Source organism: Lates calcarifer, linkage group LG7_2 (genome assembly GCF_001640805.2).
Source record: "Lates calcarifer isolate ASB-BC8 linkage group LG7_2, TLL_Latcal_v3, whole genome shotgun sequence".
NCBI classification, from domain to species: Eukaryota; Metazoa; Chordata; class Actinopteri; family Centropomidae; genus Lates; species Lates calcarifer.
Window position 1 is genome coordinate 11,861,177 of NC_066854.1, and position 23,185 is coordinate 11,884,361.

The window sequence follows — 23,185 nt, forward strand, 5'->3', positions numbered from 1 at the left end:
TTTTTGGTTATGTCTGTTAAGGACATGTCTCATGTGGGTGGCCTTATGTTCTGAAAGTATTGTAATGGGAAGAATATTAGTATTTTAAAAAAAAACAACAACAATGTGCTAAAAGAATGGCTGTACTCATATTTGTATGCTATATATGAAGCTACAGCTTGCAAACCATACTTTTCCTTTAAAGGCTGTAACCAGTAGCTGTGTATTTCCTATTTCTGTGTCCGAGGTGTGCATTTTAACAGAACATTTTGCCATTGAAAGAAAGTGGACTATTTAAAGTCGGGGGCAAATTATATTAACAGGAAGGAGCAGGGCTACTTTTTTTGGGTGCGTTTTTGCATACAGTAGACAAGGACGCAGCTGTATGATGTGACAGTTATCTTACTCAAGTCTAACTGATTAAAACATGTCCTGAAACCGATTAAATCCGAAGTGTTGCAGTGTCGGGGCCCTTAAAATCACCGTCGACACGCGAGGGAGACATTTCCTGTCCTCCGCTTGTTTACCTCACTTCTCCTCTCCGCCGTCTGCTCCACGCGCCCTAGCAACTGCAGCATCAGCACGAGCAACGCAGCGTTTGGTACGCTACGTCAGAACGCTGCTTAGACTGCGTCAAGTCGGCCCAAGGTAGCCTAGCCAAGACCGGAAATGGACTGACTTGCATTCAGAATAAACAAAACGTATCTATTAAAGCAGGCTGTTGTTGCTTTATATGATTTTAGTCACGTAAGCCAGATTTCACTGTCAAGTAGTCAAATCAGATCTCTAGTCTTTATCAAATCAGATTATGTAGCAGTACCGACCCTGGTTATCAGTGGATATTGTATATCACAACAAATTTATAATTAAGTTACCAGTTATCACCCTCCAATCCAGAAGAACGGTCTTTGTAAACAGTCTATGGGTGGGACGCGACGGGTAAGTATTTTATTTTGAAAACGACAACCGGAAGTTTTATTGTTCAATCCAACTAACTTCACACTGGTCCCTCGCCCGTCGTGTCAACCTAGGCTAGCCCAGCATCACCACCGCCTTCTTTCTATCCCTTCTGTATTTTATGTCCCTATGTTATTTTTTTCCGTCGTTTTCCGACACCTCACGAACTCCACCAGGTATATACGCATCTTCCTTTTTTTACACTCATTTTCCTCCGACCAGAAAGCGTTTTGGTAGCTGCTTCAGCCGTCGTGCCGCATCAGCCGGGAGAGAAAAACATCCATCCACGACGACGAGGAGGCAGGCTGCGAACACAGCAACGCCCATTTTGACACCTACTGTATCCACGAAGACGTTTTAGTATCTTTTCTATGTCTGCCTGCTTATATCCGAGAAGGCTTTCCTTACTTGTAGCCGCCACTCTAGTCCCTCTGCCTTGCCTGTTATCATTGCCTCTTTAGCATCTTCGAGGAGCGGCAAATATCAACAGGGGCTGGGCTGCTGAAGACCTCCATGCTCCCGTGCATGCAGCGCACCTAGATCACATTTCTGCAGGTGAGCATGTTTTTCCTCACACACACACATTTAACCACAACACCATCTGCCTGGGTGATGCTCGCCTGCCACATGCAGTAGGATGTAGGTTAGTACAAGCGTGAAATATGTTGTGATAATGGTGATGAGGTGTGTGGGAAGGGGTTGCATGCGCTCCCAGTAAACAAATCTGGCCTACATTACATGTAGTACGAGCTGTAGCTTGGAGAATTGACATGCAGTGAGCATTTCTTCTTAGTTAAAGCATATTATTTATTATTAAGTTAGTAATTATTGAAGAATTTGTAGGTAGGTTTAACAAAGAAACAACTAGCATCTATATTGATAACCATTTTAGTCATTTTTAGCAGAAATGCTAAACATTTACTTACAAATGTGATTTTTTTCTGGTTTCTTCAGTCTACTATAATATATAGTAAATGGTATACTAGTAAATTGATTATCTTTGGGTGAGACTTTTGAGTGGACAAAGTAAGCAATTTGGAGGTATTCACTTAGGCCTTTGGACATTGTGATTGTGGGATTTCTCACTATCCTCTGATGGGCTACACTAAACAGTTATTGGAGAAAATAGTGTATTTACATCCTATGTATATTTCTTTGGGTGTTAGCTGGCTGTCCCACTTTTACCCTCAGCAGATCAATAATGTCTACCTCATAGTATGAACTTATCTGTTCCAAAATGACCTCATTGTGGTAAGAGTATAGCTCTTAAAGCCAAATACAAACCTAAGATACTGCCAGTAATGTCTTTGAATAGGTTAACAATCAATACTGTGAATCCAAGATGTGTGGATTGATGCTTGACTGATATATATAACAGCAGGCTGGCTGCTGTACTACTACCACTGCAGCTGCTACCACTGCTGCTACTACCAGCATTACTATTGCTATCAGCCTACAGTTCATTGTAGTGGGTGCTGATTTGTGGGCACAGACTGAGACAGGAAATGTGGCCGTCAAAATAAAGGGAGCTTGTATTTTGCTTGTAGACTGCTGAGGGCCCAAACCCATGTTTACTTACACACACTCACACACACACACATTCGCGCGCACATGCACAGATGCGGTTGTGTGTTAATGAAGATCAGTCAGCCCCGTTCCCTAGCAACAGCGCTGTGCGCTGGTCAAGGCCTTTGCCAAATTTAGCTCCAGGACCAGCACTGTCAGTCAGCGCTGTGTGTTTCTGTGTGTGCATACATGCTGCATGTGCAGGATATTGTTAATAGGATTGTGTAGCTTTTCAGTTCCCACTGGGAACACCCATGGTAAAATATATATATATATAATGAGTGACATTACTGAGACAGTCTGATGACTTTATGTCTTTGCTACTTAAGCCACTGTGTTCTAGCATTTACCACATTTACTCTTGTTGCTTTAGATGACAGTGGTTACTGTTACTGTACATTCTCTAGGTTCCCTTAAGCAAACAAATAAAGGAATGCATTTCTGCATAAAACAAAATCAAAACAGTGTGATCAGCTTCTTCTCCAGAATTTCCAGGATGTAGAGGAAAAACACAACCTAATAGCACAATTGTGCTTTATCTGATCAAAAACTGTTTCCTAAGTGGCATGTTTAACTGATAACTGATGGACCTGTGCACTGATGCAAAACATGCTGCTGCAGTCTGAATCAGGGTCAGCCGGTCAAAAGCAGGCACCCGCCCTCAGTAACCCCCCCCCCCCCCCCCCCTGCTCCACTACCACCACCACCCATGCCTTTAAGCTGTTCTAATGCCATTAACCAGGGGGCTGTATGGGACTTAGACGGGGGTATATCCGCTCTGGCCAGCATGGGATGGATTAACATCAATTTGGCAACACACTCTCTCATAGACACAAATGCGTGCACACATGCACACACATAAACCTAGACAGACAGAGCAAGACAGCCATGAGCTTATCCTGCAGGCCAACTGTATGTCTGTTGATTTGTTTATGTGTTTACCATGTGTTGACAAATAACTTGTTTACATCACTCATCTCATCTCGACTCCTCTCGCTCTCTTTCCTCCTCATACTGCATCAGTGGCCTTAACCCCACCACATCTCTCTGTGGTTCTCCTCCGTACCCTCTGGTGTTCCCCTCCCTCCCTGTCTGAGCTCTCCGCTCTTCATTCTCCTCTCGGTCTCCCGCCATCGCGTCCAGCTGTGGCCCTCACAGGGCGCGCTCGCTGGCTCTCACCTGACAGGTCCCTGGCCTCAGGACGACAGCCAGCACCAACACGTTCCCTACATGAGGGACAAAGCGACGCAGGTGAGTGCTGCATGAGTGTGTGTGCGTGGTGATGTTTGTTGAATAATGTTTGTCATGTTCACCGTCATACTTTACTACTAAGGAATAATAGTGGCCCGAGAATAGAACCCTGGACCACATTCTAATGGTGCTTTGTGGAAATATATTTCCATCAGAGCATTCTCTGTAGTAGGTTTCAGTACTCCTTGCTTCAGATGAGCCATACTGAATGTTTACAAGATGTATGTGTGTTTATGAAGCAGGCAACCAATGCAAAGAGGTTGAGAGTTGTGCTGTGTTGCCTCTGACTGTCAATCAGGGACTGACTTTAAAGCACACTAAGGTCAAACAGGAGCTGTAAGATGTCTAACAGCAGATCAGGAAATGAGACATTTTCGCTTCAAGTGATATCTGTTGTTTTTCACTGCTATACAGCAATTTTATTGTCATGCACACATTGTTGCTGTTGTATAAAAACAATCCTTCGTCCTTAACTGTACCAGCTCTGCTTTGCTGCTGCTGACAGTTGTTAACAGTGTCAGTGTGATTATTGGATGTTCTAACCTCCTTAGGGCATTTCCCAACCGTTTTAGTTTGCAACCCCTTTAGTTGGAGCAATGTGTACTTGTGACTGCACATCATGGGTTATGGCCTCAGTGTGGACATGAGTTATGAGCAGTTTTTGCATTTGAACTGACTGTTGAAAGTATCCAGTATTTGTCAAGACAAATATATAAAAAAAAATTGAGTTTTAGGATGTTAGGATTTCTCATCACACCTTTGCAAGAACCTCAACAGGTTAAAATAAGCACTAGTCCAGGTCTGGTTTTCCTGCTATGTCTCCTAATTTGGCTGTTTTGTGTTTGTGTATTTGATATTTTTGCTCTAACCACCTGTGTGTGTGTTTGTGTGTGTGTGTCAGACCCCCAGGGCCTGGGCAGATGAGAGGAGGAGGGGCTCTCACAAACGCTCAGCCTCCTGTGGGAGCACCGACCAGCTCAAGGAGGTCAGTGCTTTATCTTGATTTTGGGGCCTAAATAAACAAGCATGTGGAGAGAAACATGCTCTCTTGTATTATTACTTAATGCACCACTGTTAATATATGACTGTATACATCTATATGTCTGCATTACAGTGTCTGTCTCTCTGTCTGAACCCTCCAGATTGCCAAATTGCGTCAGCAGCTTCAGCGCAGCAAACGCAGCAGCCGCCATCGGAGGGATAAAGATCGAAAGTCCCCTTTCAATGGCAGCCATACCATCATCCAGTCGCAGGTGATCAATACAGACAGTGTGCTGGAGAGAGAGTGTGTGTCTGCCAAGTGGCTCTGTCTCTGAGAGGAACTAGGTTGGGTCCCCGATCTGGAGAGTTGAGAACGTCCCAGTTTTCCTTATGTCCCTGTTTGCCTCTGGTGTGTGTGTGCGTGTGTGTGTGTAATTTGGAATGTGATGTGGTGTTTTTAACAGCCCCAGGTCTAAGCAAAGTCGGTTAAACTGGGTTCCTCTGATACTGCAGAGACACACACACACACACACACACACACACACACACACACATGCTCCCAGTGTCCACCCCGTCATGTAGCTGTTGTCGGTGACAGTGGCAGGGCCAGTCTTATGCTCCCTGTGGAGTCTGCTGAAGCGCAGCTGTCCTGCTTTCTGGGCCTCCTCATGAGACAAAGACAAACAAGGACTGCCTGAGAAATCTTGCAACTACACTCACAAAGCATGTGACAAGCTTATTCACTGATACAAAACACCAGCAGCCAGCAGGAACACTCAGCCAAAGCAACGTAAAGTTGAAGAGTTTCTTTCCTCTTTCCAAAACCTGCTGATTGCAAAAAGGTTTTTTTTTAAATCTTGTCTCTGGGGGACAAAGCAAAAGTACCCCAGAGACATCAGTCATCAATCCATGTATCCATCTCAAATTGAATTTGTTGAAGCACAGAGCATGAAGAACAAAAACATGTAACTGTCCAAATCAGGTTGTCTGGATTTTGTCTGAGATATTCTTCATCATTAAAAACAGGTGCGAACCTGATCTGCTTCCATAGAAACCAGGTTTCTGGCATTTTGTGGGAGGAAGAAAATCTGCTAATGGAGCTGTCATTTGTCACAGTGCAGTTCCCTTTGCTAATTAATGCACTACTGTGCTAAATGATTCCAAGTCTCCTGTTTCTGAGACTTCAATATTTATGATTTATGAATACTAATGTCTGTATTACAAGTGCAGCTGTAATTTTCCCTGTGTGGGCTGAGCAATAAACTCAGAAATATGAAGCGTACATTAACATGTTTTTCTTTGGGTTCATGACTTTCATACTCACTGTGGCTAGATGAAAGGCAGCGTCCAACACCTGCAAACAGGTGCAGAATCTGTGTTAAATGTGTTTGTGTCTTGTGTGTTTTGCAGTCGCCTATGCCCAAGACCATCCTGATTCCCATCCCTATATCCAAGTCATCAGCCCCTCGTTTCCGGAACAGTGTGGAGGGCCTCAACCAGGAGATAGAACGCATCATTATCAGAGACACTCCTGAGAAGGATGAGACCATCATTGTGAGTTCCTCTTTCTGGAAATGTGCTGTTAAATGTGTTTTGTTCTTCACCGACTAATTAACATTCAAGGATACACACACCATCACCGGACAGGGATTAAGCCCTCGGTGCAGAGTTGTTATTGTGACCTCAATTGTGTGTGTGTGTGTGTGTGTGTTTACGACAGCCGCAGGATGTCCCAGATGGGCACCGCGCACCCCCACCTGTCCCCCCGCAGCGCAGCAGCAGCACCCGCAGCATCGACACACAGACACCCTCAGGGGGCGGCCTTAGCGGTAACCATAGCAACTGCAGTAGCCGCCCCGACTCCATCTCGCCCTCCTACCTCACCGTCCTCAACGACACGGGTGGAGGCAGCCCCTATGAGGACAAAGGTGACCAACACAGACACCCCTACATATACATAATGTACACATGCCCCACAAAAGCTTCTACTCATAATCTGTTCCTCTCTCTCTCTCTCTCTCTCTCTCTCTGCTGGTCCTCAGAGCTGGGCCCCTGCTCCCCGCTGCCTAAATACGCTGCCTCCCCCAGACCCAACAACAGCTACATGTTCAAGAGAGAACCTCCAGAGGGCTGCGAGAAGGTCAAAGTGTTCGAGGAGTCCATGTGAGTGCAGAGACAAAACATACAGTGTGTTAGAGTTTGCAGCAAATCAGCAGATCCAGATGAGCCTTAAAGGGATACTGATTCTACATAAAAACATCATTTAGACTGTGTTTAGTTGCAGTATCCATTAAATGAAATATTAATGGATCCAACTCCAACAGTAATATTGCAGATGGACCCCAAACGTTCAAAAGTCCATCACGTTTTATGTACATACTAAACTATGGCGTGACTTTAAAAAATGACATCGGCAAATCAAATGGCAAAATCCATCAGAAAAAGTACAAGTACTAGTATCCATCACTAGGTCTGCAGTACAGTCAAATGTGTGTTGTATGAGTACACATGCTACGATGGTTAACTGTCTCCCTGTATGTATTTTTCCAGGCCCAAACCTCTGCAGGAGATCCCTCCCTTCCTGTGTCCCGACCGCAACAAGGTCAACTTCATCCCCAACAGCGGCTCTGCCTTCTGCCTTGTCAGCATCCTCAAGCCCTTACTCCCCGCCCCGGACCTCAACTTCCGCCCCGGGGTGGGCCTTCGAAGCCTGTCCCCGTCCCTCGTGCCTCTGTCCACCCAGCCCTGCCTCCTGGAGGAGCCTGAGAGCTTCTGACGAGGCTTTGAAATCACCACAAAACCCCCACCCCCCACCCCCCCGAAACAACCACCCCACGAAAATCGGAAAACATTTGAAACTAGGAAACAACCCTTCTGCTCCAAAAAATGCCTTCAGCATGCCAGCTAAGCTCTCTCTGATGTCCTTATCTTGTTGAAAAAGCGCTTCCCACTGCCTCTCCTCCTCAGACGACTACAACATGAGAGTCCTGCAGCCCCTGTGCGGGCGTTTGCAGCTAACATTTCATCGCTTTCTTCTACCTTTAGTGCTGGTTATGTTCCTGTTTTTTGGGAGGAAAAGGGTAAAAGGACAGACTCTTTTTTTTTTCATCGTATTATACCATGGCGCCTTTCCACGGACATATCTCTTTTTCTATCTGTAGTTATTTCTCTTGATATAAAATATGCCTTCCATTACAAAAAAAAAGGCCACTGGTTTCCTTGGCGACCAAGAGATTGACCACAGAGGCTAATTTTTGGTGCTGCCAGATATATCGTAGCAAAACTTGAAGGGTCGTGACAAGGAGAAGTTAAAAAATAAACGTGCCTGATATTTTAGACCGCTCCGTTTCCCCTGAACCAGCTTAGTGCTCCGATCATATTTGATCGTCAGCGTTACACATGATCTTTGCACTATGATGGCCATAGATACATACAGATGGGCAGGACCAGCTTATGTTTAGACCACCTGTGAACCAAATCTGGACATCTGTTTTGTACTTTTATCACAGTGACAGCTGACTGTAACCTGGTACAAGCTGATGCCTTTGTTATCCTAACTGGTAGCAGTGACCTGAGCCTCTGCTGGCCGGTGTGTATCTATGGGAAACACAGGCCAGGGCTATGATGTGTGCAGCGTGTTCAACCTGTGTCTGCTTGCCCCTCCTTCCCAAGCGCCAGCCTTTTGCTCCAGTGTCCCTTTTTATTTTTTTTTAACTCCACCACCATCAACACCACCTCCTTCTGTTCCCCCTCTCTTTCTCTCCTTTTCTTTCCCTCACTGTCACTGTCACGCTGATCTCCCTCTGTCTTGCTCAAACTATGTTGTTGTGAAATGTGTCTAGAATGGCCTGGTCCCCACAGGACAGGCCTCCTCTGGCTTGCGGGGCCCTGAGCATGGAGTGGTCAGTGAACCCAAATACTACACTGCAGACCACGAGGATACAATGGGTCGCACGAATCAGATCCAACCTGCCAAAAAAACTGTAAATCCTGGAGTCAGAATGAAAGTCTTACTCAACAATGGATTGAATTTAGTTGCTGGTGATCATAGTGTAGCAGTGTAGTTATGTTGGTAGACAGCCTCTCCATGCCCCGGCCCACCCTCCTGTATATGTCATTACTACTTGACTGTGCCTGCTACGGTGGGATAGGAATGTACTGGATTTGTAAATATAGAGGCACACTGTGTTTGTATTATCAGCTGACAAAGATATGTATCTGAATGAGTCAATAATTGTACCATATAATAACCCCACCCCACCCCCACCCGTTCCTCTGCTGAGTACTGTGAATTACTACGTCTCATTATTGTGAATAATTATGTATTTATTTATCAGGAGTGTAATTGGGTCTACAGAGAATTTTAATCAAGAATAGATTACATCGTCCATCTCAGGTTGTAGTGAATATGATACAGAAAAAGATATACTTACTTCTCAGTGCACACTAACAAGTCTACACTACTATAAGAGAGCAAACCAACAGCTGCTATTTATGTAGCCTCACACAGTGGAAATCCTGAATGATGTAAACCTGTAGCAGAGTAGAAGTAGAGAGAAGTGTGGATGTCATTTGTTCAGTGACCTGATTCGAAGTAACAACCAGTTGCTAAAATGGTTTTGTAACAAAATTTGTTTGCAAGAGACAAAGAGTTCACTTCCAAAATGAGATATCCACTTGCTGAAAAACAATCACACCTACAGCGACGTGTTCTTATTTGTCGTTTTTAGACATGTTTACAAAAAAAAGTAGTTTGAAAGAGCAGATTCATATATGTCGAAATACAGATTTATTTCCAACTCTTTTTTTTTTCAAAGTGGATAAACAGCATTTTGGAATGAGGCTCGAACACAAGGAAACTCGACACAATGATTCTCTGTTTGCTTGTCCAGTTTATTGGAAACAGAACTGCCAAGTTTTCATCTGTTAAACTCCTCCAGTGAAATAAAAAGGCATAGTTGAATTAAAAGAAGCATTGGTGATTGATTTGAGAAATACATTCTTTTTTTAAAGCGTGTAAATCAACAGTAAATAATATAATACACAAAGTGACAGAAATACTAGTACAGTAGTTTCCCCTGTGACTGATAGGAGCATCAGTAGAGTTCCTGCTTGATTTTCAAAAAGAAAAAAAAAAGTTTTGCATCAGAAACAACAACAAAGGAAAATATAAATGAAGTAGTAGTTTCAGATATTAATGTGCAGCTTGTATAAAAAGTGTTTTTCTCAGTTGTCTGACTCAAAGAACATGATAAATGTATCCCATAATGCACTCTGATCACCTTAGCTCTATGGAGTGTGACTTACAGTCACAAATGTCTTAACTGAGGATTTGGTTTCAGTAGTTGCATGTACAAATCATTTCACATCTTGTTGAAAGTTGTCAGAAAGCCAGCTTTGCTTCTTCATTCTGCACTAAACCAATACACAAACATTCAGGAATGTCAGTCTTGGTAGTTTGTTCCCTTCAAAAATTAAAAAAAGAATAAGTGGGACTTAAATCCACATCAGGTAAATCAGAAATCCACTTCATGAGATGGTAACAGTTCTCCAGTGTTGATTCTTTTCCCATTAAACAACAATATATTTCCAAAATCCATCTGTGCATCCTCAAACACACAACACAGAGCTATACATATTACTGTAGTTATTCTGCAGTGTTATTTAGTAGTGTTACTTCAGTTATCTTTACAGTGCACTGAAAAACAAAAACATCTGATTCTGCAATTAGTGACAGCAATATCATCTGAAAATAAATACATTTCGCTGTAGTCCTGTTTGTAGATTTGTAGGACTGAAAAATAATAAAATCCCTTTTTCCTACTTTAAAACTTCCTTCAAGAGAAAGTTATTACAAAATAAATGTTTCATCCTTCACACATTTTTCTTGGCCTTGGACTTGTGATTGTGAAATTTAAACAGCAGATGGGATGGGAGATGATTTCAAACATATCCTGTTTTTACTTCACCACACTCAACCCGACAGAATCTGGGATGAAGGCAGACAGTCAGTAAAAGGCTGCTGGCATCACAAAAGCCACAGAAAGAGTTTGGACATCTTAGATTTCCACTGTGCCTGTAATCTGACACCGTCAGTCCTCTCCAGGGACGAGATGGTTCACAGTTCATCACTGGATTTAGACCATTAGACTGAATCCCTCACAGCTTTAAAGATCATTAGCAAAGACAGAGCAGATCATTTCCTTACAGGGATCAATAAAGCATCAGATAATTTATCAAACTGATGGAGGCTTTGTCTGTATCACAAAGTGAGATTAGTGTATGAGCCAGATATATTTGATATATTTCATATTGGTTTAACCTCGCAGTATCATGAAGCTTATTTAGTAGATTAGCTCCAGTTAACCTCCAGAGCAGGTTCAGTCCAGAGAAGCAGATCAAAACTTGAAACTTGAATAAACCAAATTTTGAATGATGATTATTTACTTAGTAGGTAGGCCTATATAATAATCCCTACACTCATCTATAGCCTTACTTTGGACTGGAAGACCCAGAGTTAACAGAGCTAACTGATAACCAGCTTCATGATACTTGATACTCACTGATGTGTGGCTCAGACAGAGAGAGAGAGCTCAGCTGAACTTGCCTTGTGATACAGGTGTTTAGTGCTGTGTGAGCTTCACTGCTGTGTCTGTGTGCAAATACAGGCTCAGTGACGGGCTTCTGACCTCGTACATACACTCTGTCATGTAAATATATTCTCTTCATTCATATATAACAATCATGTGCTACTATATATAAACAGCGTTACATTAAATAGATTTTTTTTATATATATATCCTGGGTTCCTTATGATGTGTACGCAGCAAAATGACACACACCCAAACAATGCAAACATTAATAAAAGACAGAAAAGCACACACAACGCTGTCCAAAATAAACCCCAGAATTCTCTCTGCTCGACAGAAGCCGCAATAACCAGTAGTGTAAAGTAGCACAAACCACATGAGGCTTGATGTGTGCACATGAGTCAGTTGCTTCTTGTGTAGTGTTAACAGTCTTTTTCAAAGCTGCAGAGAGCAGCTGTGAGCTGCTGAGGAGCAGAGTTTAACAATCAACTGACAGTGTTTTCTTTTTCCAGTGTAAAATATCATCCGCCTGTGTAACACAAATATGAGTGTATCCTTGAGTGCGGACATGTACACAACTCTCCTTGTAACAGAATGCAGATGTGTGTGTGTGTGTGTGTGTTTCCCCATTAATATGAGATCATTTACTTGGTTGTTGACATGGAAAGTTGCTGAAATCCAGATCCTTGGAGAGAAATCATACGCTGCAGCATGAGCACACATATAAACACACACACACACGCACACACACACCACACCACACACACACACACAGAGTTTCAGGCATTGAGCAGCTCATCCGCGGAGCGTCCAATGGCGTCTGGGTTGGAGAGAGGGTCCAGGTCTGCGAACAGGTTGAACCAGGCAGACATGTCTTTGGATCCACCTGGAGCAGCTGCACGCACACCACACAGAGCTTATTAGGGGAAAGTCAGGTTTAGGCTTATGCAAATATAGATCTACTAGCTTTGTACCCTCCACCATTTTATTTCAGTGTACAAATTCTGAGTGAAATTTATGCCACTCAAAAATTCCCACAGGTGTGATGTATTACACAGCACAGAGAGTCCTTACCGTTAGCTGCTGAACTTGGAGCCAACTGAGCTGACTGGTTCTGACCAGGAGGAGGCTGCAGGGGTGGAGCTTGGAACATAGGTGGGGTTGACCAGCCTAGAAGACAAAGCAGGATAGGAGGAATTATAAACTTCTGTATGACAAAGAGCTGACAGTCAGTGTGGTGCAGTGAGCTCATCCCTCCAACAGAGGGCAGTGTGGCTGACCTGTGGCACTCAGGCTGTGATCCAGCAGCTGGGAGGGCAGGAAGCCTGTGGGGCTGGGTGGGTTAGAGGGCATACATGCTGCTTGCCTGGCGCCCGCTGCCCCCGTGGCCGCAGGAGGGGCTTTGGGAGGGTCGAACATCCCGAAAGCGTCCTGCCACTCTTTGCTGAACTCATCACTGGCCCCTGGACCTGGGCTAAGGAGGTCTTTGAGGAAAGCCATGTCGCCCCTCTCGCTGTCCTCTTCCTCTGGTCTCAGCACTGTCCCTGCGGGGTGGGGTGGACCACCTGAGAGCAGACCATCACCTGGAGAGGGGAGAGGGGAGGGGGGGGGGGGTGATTAACAAAACCAGAAACAGCTGACTCTGAAAAGGCCAAACATGTGAGCACCAGTTAGTCACACAGCAGATCTAAGCAGCAGCAGAGACAGTTAACAAAGGTGAAGCTTTACATTAAAACAGAAAATTACAGGAGAAAAGAGGCTGCATTTACACTTTGTGTTAGTTGAAGAACAAAAGTGTGCACCTTCTCATTTTATCAAACAATATAACTTCAAGCAATCTAGAACATCTTTCAGTTTTATTTGAAAGATTGTAAACAGTGGTAGTAGAGAAAAGAAAGCTCTCTGAAGTGAAAATGTGAAGGGATACTAAAGCTGAACAAAGCGTTCACACAGGTGCAATTAATTACATGAATTGCTGGAGTGAAGCCGTCGTTAATGTCAAGGTGTGTAAAACCTGACAACGATGTGGCTTCCAAAGAGTGACGAGGCTGCTGTAGAATTTCATCTGGGACAGTGTTCTCACACCTTATAACAACATCAAATGGGGCACACCTGTGCTTCGTCCTGCAGGCCTTGTCTCATAACTTAATTCCCAAGATCCAAAACAAACAAATGTATAATTGCTCTTAAGTCATTTCCATATTGATGAATTAATAGTTTTTGTGTATGTTGTATTTGTAGAGTGTCCTGTATATTTAAACCACAGGAGCTGCATTTCCCATGTGTACAAGACACAGGTGTGATGTCATTATAAACCCTTTCTCAAACATTTGGTCTGATGAGGGTCTGAAGACTGAATGCTTGGTTTTAGGCTTCATACTCTGCTTGTTTGCAGAGTGTTATTCCCTCTGTATGAGTGTGTTGTCGTTCAAACTGACAGCTGTGCCTTCAAAGAAATAACATGACATGGTTTTCTCTAACTTCACTGTAAGTGAGATGAGAGGTGAAGCAGATGCTCAACTGTTGTTGACAAAGGTGAAGGAATCAGCCTCTTGCACCAGCCAGGCACACTGAATTCAGATTTAAAGTGCAAAAGGAAGCAGAGTTGAAATCCCAGGAAAGATGAGTTTCTGTATCACACCAAGCAAAGTCAAAGCAGGAAGCTGAGAACCACTTGAAGTTAGAATTCACAGGTGGAAGGACCAGTAGACAGTCGGCCAGTTTACCAGTGGCGGGCAGCTGTGAGAGGCTGGACTGGAGGCTTCCAAACCCCCAGGGCACATTCTCCTCAGGCCAGTCTTGAGCCTGAGGAGGAGGAGGAGGCAGGAGCTGGGGCTGGGGTGGGATGTTTGTCGGGGCAGGGAGCTGTGGCTGTGGTGGTAGGTCACAGGCCATGAGCATCAGGTCTTCATCAGAGCCCACTGACAGTCCTCTGAGATCGTGCAGGGCTGGAGTGGGTGTGGTAGCTTTTTGGTGCACTGAGATCAAAGGATCATAACAGGTATCCCCACCCACAGTCAGCAACAGCAATCCCAATGTACACATGTAAACTATTTACACAAGTGCTGGCTACAGGAAATGCCCAACACTCACTAACAAGACAGTTTCTATATAGGTTCTCAACAGACACACACACTTACCATGGTCACTGGTTTGGCTTGGTCCATCACTGCTGAGAGTGGGGTCTGGTAAAGAAGGCACATCAAAAACAACAGAATAAAACTCATCATTTTGTCAATAACAATGTGCCATTAAAGGAATGGTCACTTGCTAATTTTTCAAAACTACAAAGTCAGTACAGGAGTGGACTGTCCATCATGTGTTTGAGCAACAGGGGGCAGTACACACCTGCGTCAGAGGCACTTCCTGATGGCTTATCGTCATCCAAGGACACCAGACTGAGGAAGAAGGGAGAAGGGAGGAGGAGGGGGAAAATGAAAAATTGTTTCATCTAGCTGGCAAGACATGGTTTTGCTATTTTTAGCAGTACAGTAGCCTGTTAGATTCAGAGCTGCTGTTTAGCAGCATAGCCTAACACACACACACTGAGTAAACAAGGGCATGCCATTGGTCTCATGTTTGTTGAAGACTTAGCTGAGGTGATCGTACACAGAACACAGAGGTGAAAGGACAGAGTAGAGAGAGTAAGGTGAAAATACCGAGATGGAATGTGTGTGTGTTTTTATATCCCACTGGGGACTGGGACGTCTTAACCTGGATGTACACTAACCCATGGGGACTTGTGTCGCCATGGAAACAAAAACTCAGGTCCCCACAGATACAGAGTTGGTTTTAGGGTTCAGGTTACAAATGGGTTGAGGTTAGAGTTAGTGTTATTTGTGAAAGGGGTAGGGAATGCATTATGTCAATGAGTGTCACCATAGGGATGGAATGTGTGATAGATTGTGTGTGTGTGCATGTGATGATGACAGGGCAGAGAGAAGAGAGCGGTGGCATGAAAACAGAGACAGATGGTATGGCAGAATGTGTGTGTTAGTGCCTGGCTCTATAACACACATTAGACTATTAATGGTTTACTAATGATAAAAGATCTTTAGTTATATGAAACAAACTGTTAGCGTGTGTGTTCAGTGAGTTCTCACCTGTCTGCATTGCTCGGTAGAGCCTTCTCCTTCTTATCCACTTGTTTCTGTGAGTCTGTTATCTCCTCCAGTGGATCTCGCAGGTCCTGTCAGAGAGATAAATGCTGGTAAATGTCATGTAAAGATTATAAACGTTTTGTTAACACAGAATTTCAGCTTCAAAAAGTGGAATTGCTAGAGTCACAGTATGTCACTCCCCCTGTGACGTGTGTGGCACAGTAGCATCTCTTAGTTTGAGCTACCTTAAGTGTGGTGAACTGATAGGGTATGTGTCCTTGGAAGGCCTCATGGATTCCTGACATGGCGTGGGCTGTCTTCTCCCAGAACTGCAGCAGAGTGGTCTGCCATGACAGAAAAGCATCAATAACATAGACAAACCAGCAGCTACAGATAAAGATAACTGACTGAGCCCCTGGTAAAATGAATGCTCTAACTAGAACAGATTTCCTTTTAATGATCAGTTCACAAAAGCACTGCAGTTGTCTGTCTTGCAGCACCTCTAATGCTCACTAAATGAACATGAGATTTGGTTTTAGAGGGGCTTATATAAGACTGATGTCCTTGAGTCCCTGGTGGCTGCATGGCGCAGGAAGTTACTGCAGCAAGCCAAGAAACAGTACCACACACAACCTCCTGTTAAATCACAACCTGTTGTTTTTGCACTTTGTTTTTGTGTAATCAAACAAGATAAATTCTGTTAATTATTGAGCTTTGGAGATGTTAGTAGGCAGACTTTGTTGCCTATGGACAGAGCCAGGCTAACTAGTGCTGTCTGTTTCCAGTCTTTATGCTAAGATAAGCTAACCAGCTGCTGGCACTAACTTTATATGGACATGAGAGTGATACTGACTTTCTCATTCAACTCAGCAAGAGAGCAAGTAAACATTTTTTGGAAATTGTTAAACCAATGCCTTATGCAGTGCTGAGCACTGAAACACTGCTTTAAGATTCTGCTCCATGATTCTGACTGCATCACATAATTTCTGTAGAGTTGTCAGCTGCATATTGATGCTGGCAATTTCCTATTGGAACCTGGATCTGGTGACTGGGGAGGCCACTGAAGTACACTTAAGTCACTGTCCTGTTGTCATGAAACCAGGCTGGGCCCATGGATTCATGCTGTCTGACGCTGCACTGCTGCCTCATGATTGGCTGATTAGATAACTGGATGAATAGTACTGTACAGGTGATCCTCGTAAAGTGATCAGTGAGTGTAGGTTAACGCATCACAGTTTTGACAGACAAACACCTGGTAGGTACAGAGGGAGTGGGAGAGCATATTGCAGCGGCTCGCTCCCAGCATGTCCACCTTCTGACACACGTCATTCTTCAGCTTCTCAAACTGGCCCTTTGTCCCTCTGACCTGGGCTTGGACCTGACCACAGAAAGAAAAAAAAAAAAACAAGACAAACAGTCACAAACACAATAAATTACATCACTGAGAGAGAGTAACCACCCACACTCTGAAACTCAAGCGAATGTCCTCTTACCTTGCGGAACTTTTCCAGCTGTTTGTAGGTGTCTGGGTCCAGTTCTTGGGATATGTCTTTCATCCAGAGCAGAGCTCCTCTGTACTCTGTGCGGGCCTTCTCCATGCGGCTGACTGTCAGCAGTGTGTCAGCGATGGCGCGCCGCCTGAATGTCTCCACTTCCTGGTGCAAACGGTGCAGCGGTGGGCAAAGTGCCATCCTTCAGGAAAAAAGATGTCAAACAATATAATCATTCAAAAGCGATATACTTAAAAATAATGAATCATGTCTAATGCATTGTACTGTATACTCATGTCTTCAGCACATAATCATTGGTTTCGTCATTTTCTGCTGCTGCTGACCTCTGCTTGGCCGAGGTGCACAGGGCCTTGCTGGTGGCATCCATCATGTTGCCAGCCTTGGTGCGGTCATGTTCGGCCTGGAAGCGCAGAAACAGGCCGAGCTCATTCTCCTCCTGAGACAAGCCTGTTGTACAAGGAAATGTCAAGGCTTTATTAAATCCTCTGAGGCCACCAACAACAACAATGTGCTCACTATCTCACCTTCTGTTTCTCCTCTTTACTCTAGTTTGTGCTGTTTGCAAGCTGAAAGTTCTGACTGCTGATTGCACATTAAGCTTTGTTTTTATGCTGAATGAGTGTAAATACACTGTTATCAGCAGGACTCAGATTTCTCATGAATCTGGGACCAAAGCAGCTGCTGAACAAACAGGAACGTGATCATAAACACAAAAAACATTTGGGAAAAGATGGCTAGTTGTATGTCTCTTGACTAATCTGACATTATAATTTCTGAAACACTTCCTATTGTTAGTGAAGAGATATACAGTAGGTTTAGTTTCAGCTGTCACTCACGTGTAATCCTGTGCTGGTACTTCTCGATCACCTTCAGCAGCTCTGTGCATGTGGACTGAACCGAGCGGAAGAACTGCAGAGACAAAATCAGAATACCTGACACACTCGTCTGAGTACTATAATAAATTCATACTGAGACCACCATTTTGCCAACACCAGTGACTAAATAATGAGTGTGCGTCATAGCCCACTCCAGCGCTGCAGTCTGAGAGGGAAGAGTGTGGGATGAAGGGGTCACCTCAACCTTTAGAGACAGGAAGGTATAAAGCATGAAGCTCAGGAAGTGTGTGTTAAGACCTTTAAATTTGAACTGAGGCTGGAGCTCTTTGCTTTTATCTGTACTGATAACTTTCAGTCGCAATTCAGTATCTGTCAACAATAACTGTGACATTTCTGGCAAATTACAACGGGTGCAGAAGTTCACAATGTTTGTTTTGCAACCTATTGATGATTTTATATTTCAGAAGTAGAACTGAGTCATCAGAAAGACTGGGCCCAGACTGGGTTGAATGTGCATTACACCTGAAGTAGCTAGCTTACAGCTGGAGCTGTATCATAACCCTGGTACCTACAATAGATGGTCAGAGATTCTGGTGTTTTATGCAAGTAGCAGCTAATGCAGCCTGAAGCTGCTAACCTCAAGCAGATATGAGGAATGGGCTACAGATATTTGGTAAGATTACTTCATTCAAACCCTTCATTCAAAGTGACACAACAATGTCATTTTCAAACTTGTAGTCTTCAGTCAACTCAAGTGACATCACTTGAGACCATTAGACATCACACAGCTCCCTCTGGAGACACTAAAGGCACATATGCAGTGGTACTCCTCAATACCTGGGGAGTATAGTAGTATTCTACCTGCAGCCAGGCAGACTTAAGACTGTAAGAGAGCAGAGGGAGGAGATGATGTAGAGTTAGTGATTAACTCTAGAGTAAACAGTCACTACCTTCAGTTCGTCTGCCTCAGCAGAGACCAAACACCTGTCAGTGTCTGATCTCTGACTGTGTCCAGGTTTCTGCTCCTGCACATGATACATGAGCAATACTGACTGATTCATCAAGTGGATGTTTATCTAGTGACAAATGCTCTGTCTGTGTCACAGCATTATGGCAGGGGAAAAACAGAGACAGGAGAAAAACATCCATGCTTTTGCATTACATACACACAAAGAAATACACTGTTGAAACTGAAGGATATAAAAAAAAATCATGATTCAACACAGATAAACTTAATATCATACTGATGTTTGAAAAGTGACACAAAAATGTCAGCTTTCAAAACTCGTGTAAGAAATATTGGCTGAAACTAATCCGATGTTTCATGCAAGAAACCAAAAGGTCGCAACTGAGATGAAATTTGAAAATGTAACGAGGTGAAAACCAGATAAAAATCAGGTTAGCTGTAAGGCTGCCATCCAGAAACAGCTCCAAATCTAATCTATCCTGGTGATTTTAGAGCTCTGCTGGGTCACAGAAGGCCCAAAGTCTAGACAGAGTTTGCAAAGGAAACAGAGGCAACAAGGCAGTCTCTATAGGTGGTTCTCCTGCCTTGCTTTTTATCTTTCAACACTTTCCCCTATTTCCTCATTCTGTTTCTGCCTCACAGTGGCTGATTTAAGGAACAATGAAAGCAGGAAGACAGAGGAGGCCTGATCTAGTTCCAGAGCAAACAAAAGCCTCACAGTGCATCTCCAGCAGCTCCCTGAAACTCTACCACATCCCCTTCTCACAGGACCACACGGCCAGACAACCCGTCACAACTAAATGCCAGCCAGGTTTTTAGCCAATCCAAACTGTCCGCTCTAATTTGTTGCACTGGTGAGGAATGACCAAGAGGCACAGGGACATTCTGTAACCTGCTGACAGAATTTTCACAGCTGTAATGTGGTGTAAGACACCTCACATTTAATTAGAGCTATTAAATTTAGACAGTGAGAAATTAGCTCTGCAAACAATGGACACCTTATGCTAGCACAATGTAGATATTCTGAGCGTCTTTGTATTAATTGTACAGTTACATAATGTGTGCTCCTTTCCAAAACTTCCCACAAGCTTCATGTTATTTTTAGAAGCATATGCTGCAGAAAGGGTTGACTCAAAGACTGAGTGAAGAAAATGTTAAATCCCATTATAGCTCAGCAAAACCATCACTGGTTACAAGCCCAGCAGTCAGACAGTAGGCGGGAACAATGACAGAGTCAATAAACTGCTTCTTCAATAGATTTGACAAGCAGCCTCACACTGACCACTGTGATCAAAATCCACCTGACAACAACAACACCTCCAAGAATTCCCCCCAGCAAAGGCTGCTGGTCCTGACAGCACTAGCGCACCAGCATCTACCCCCCCAGCTGTGTGTCATACTCCAGCACCTCTTTAACCTCACTTTACAACTGAAGAAGGTCCCTGTGCTGTGGAAGACATCCTCACACCTCAGTCAACACAGAGACCTTCCACTGACAGAAGTTCTCAGATGACTCCTGCAGTTGTTGGATGCATGGGGGGGGGGGGGCAGAGGAGCACGTTCAGCCAGAGACTCAGAATGATTAAGTGCTCCACTGAATGCCACAGGAGGTCCTTCCTTCCTGTGGCCATCCAGTTAAACAATTCCTCTCCTTCCTGCAAATCTCAGAACTTATAATGCACTGTTTCCACACAGTTATATTAGACCAACCGTAATCCTGCTCCCAGGTTTTCTGTTACTGATTATTTACTTACTACTTTGAATCTTGTACCTGTTTTAACAAATCTATTTTGTTTACTACAGGCCAACATAGCGTGGGAGCATGACAGAGAGGGAATGGCAAAAGGCTTTCTTTTTACAAGCTCCACAATAAGTCATACATGAAAAGTCCTGGGGGAAAATGGAACTGTGCATTTAGCAGCATTTCTGATTTTGTGTTGTGCTATGATCTGAAGCAATGATTTTGGCTTGGACCAAACCATCTTTGACCTAAGCATAAAACAATAAAATGATTAGAAAGAGCATCTACATGACTCACTTTCATCAGTCCAATGAATCATGATGTGTCTAGCATTGACACTGGTGGAATAAAAGGTAACGTGGAAACACAGCTTTGTGTTTCCATGTTGCAGCAACTCCTGCTGAATGCCAACAATCATGAAGGTCTTAAAATGTACTCTGTCTTACCTCGAGCTTTGCATCCAGGTCAGCATCTGATGCCACCACAGTACTCATCCTCCTTCTTGCCCGTGGCTTTGATAAGGACCTGCTTGGTCTTCCAGAACTTCTTCTGCATGCGAGCCATCACCGAGCTGTCCTCACCTAGCAGAGCTCGGCTGCCGCTCAGCATGTCCCCTGCAAACCTGGACCCAGAGCAGTGGCACTATTAAGATAGAGCCTGGTTTCTACCTGACTGTGTCATTCTGCTTATAATAACAGTGTTTCACATCATAATTATAATGCTATGCTATGCTATGAATTATGGAATTCACACATACCCGTCCATGATTGGATATTTGCTTTTTTCTGTTAAAACAAAGAGGAGATATTTAAATACAGGAAGAGTGAAACCAGTTGGATCTAAAATGACATAAGGCATTCTGTACTGGACTGAACGCTGCATACTTTGTTAGCTTGACAAGATACATAACCTCAATGAATGGACTTACAGAAAAATGAACAGCTGCTGGTTTTCCCGTTGAATTTTCCTGAGCTAAAAGACAACATCCAGCCTGAAAACCGAGCTGACAGCTGTTCCCCTAGTGGGTTATAACCGAGTTATAAGCCGTTATCGCAGGTTATCTGTGGCTGGACAGAAGCACCGGAGCTAAAGGCTAAAAAGCTAATCTAATATGGTTCTTAGAGCAGGGATCAAACACCTGCGACTTCAAGGAGTCAAGAGAATTGAGAGCCAGCTGGCTATCGAGCAGGTGTTCAGTTTCAACAAGGGCTGGCTTGATGACACAGAAAGAAAAGAAGCAAAGCGTCACTCTGGCATTTAACAGTATTAGATTACAATAACAATGTATTAAAATAAAGATCGACATAACGGCAGTCGAAAAAAGCTGCCAGAAAATGTAAAGGAGCTTGTGTGCTAACAGCAGTTTAGCTAGTAGCAGGTGTCGTGGCCAAAAAGCGTAACGTCTCGTGAAAACGTAACTGTACATGCGATGCAACTAAGACGATTTGTTTCCTCTAATGATGCATTTTCATCGAGACTTGTATTTTACATCTACCTTGCTTTGATTTTTGTCCAGCAGTCCGAGCATCTACGCGGCGCAGGTCGGCTAACCTCCTTTCCCGACAGCCATCATCATCTGAGTCAGAGAAACAGGATATGCAAAGTGGCTGTAGCACTATCTGGACACACGGGGTCGCTGCTGTACTGGTACATCTCCTTCTTTTCTGATGTTTATTGGCGGTTGGCAAATAGCTAATTGCAAGTGCATTACCGCCACCAACTGGTATGGAGTGTCTATTAACTAGCACCCACCGCAAAACATGGAATTTTATGAAAATGGCAAGATATGATAACATACAAGTGTCTCCACAAGGTAAGTAAAACGAGACAATAAAGGCACACACTTCAGAGTTCAGCATTAAAGGAACAGTGACGTTGTAGGTTACCATAGGAGCCACTGACGTCATCACGTCCATGAGTTTTTATTCATATGTACCTTCACAACACAGGGACAATTGAATCTAAATAAGCCAAACTGTGACAGGCGAACCATATCAGTTTAAGATTCAAAATGGAGGCAAGACAAAAAGCTAGAAATCGGAATTCTAAAACCATCAACCTTGAAGCGCCACGCAAGGAAAACGGTGAAAAGTGGCTTGAGGCAGAAACTAACAACAGACTGAAACGACAGTCTCTTACGAGTGAAGTCCAGGCACTCCGGGAGGAGTTGCAAGCCACCAGAAGGAAACTTCATGTATCAGAAAGCCAGTTAGGTCAATGCCGAAGCCAGTTAAAACAACTTGCCCTAGACAACACTCAGTTGCTGGACGACAATGATCGTAAAGCTAGAAAACTGGCAAAAGGTCAGGCAGCTCACAGACAGGAGCTGAGTGACCTAGCTGAGTCTCATGCTAAGTCTCTGGAAGAGCTCAAAAAAGAACATGAAGATGTCATATCATTTAAACAATTTGATTTTGATGAACGGCTGGCACTGCAGAAAAAGGCAGAAAAAAAGGCTCTGAAAGAGCTGGCAGCAAAATCTAAAAGTGAGGTATCAAAACTGAAGGAACAGCTCCGTCAGATGGAGGAGGACAACAATAATGTGATGGAGAAGCTGCAAAAAGAGCTGATAGTAAAAGAAAAAAGCATTGAGGAGGAAAGAAAATACAGAGAGGCTGACAGGCAGAACAACAGAGTCACATGCAAAGGCCTGGAACAGAAAATACAAGAACAGGCTAAAGTAATAACAGCCCTGAAAGATAAGGA

The 23,185-nt window shown here is 43.8% G+C and overlaps 2 protein-coding genes across 2 annotated transcripts; one reads left to right on the forward strand and one right to left on the reverse strand.

Annotated features, from left to right (window-relative positions):
• Positions 1-3,534: 3,534 nt before the first annotated feature.
• On the forward strand, positions 3,535-9,706 carry fam117ba (family with sequence similarity 117 member Ba; the record flags this gene model as incomplete). The annotated part of the gene is made up of 7 exons (XM_018671599.2): positions 3,535-3,753; positions 4,655-4,738; positions 4,896-5,006; positions 6,145-6,288; positions 6,455-6,662; positions 6,777-6,897; positions 7,285-9,706. Coding segments are annotated over 7 exons (1,113 nt in total), but the record flags the coding sequence as incomplete, so codon positions are not given.
• Positions 9,607-22,323, reverse strand: LOC108880214 (islet cell autoantigen 1-like). Its single transcript, XM_018671643.2, is given in 16 exon segments — positions 9,607-12,219; positions 12,399-12,494; positions 12,605-12,907; positions 14,051-14,302; positions 14,465-14,509; positions 14,673-14,722; positions 15,428-15,513; positions 15,670-15,768; positions 16,677-16,802; positions 16,918-17,116; positions 17,259-17,382; positions 17,772-17,844; positions 20,926-20,964; positions 20,966-21,101; positions 21,237-21,264; positions 21,975-22,323. Coding segments are annotated over 16 exon segments (2,073 nt in total). The 5' UTR covers positions 22,276-22,323; the 3' UTR covers positions 9,607-12,103.
• Positions 22,324-23,185: the final 862 nt, after the last annotated feature.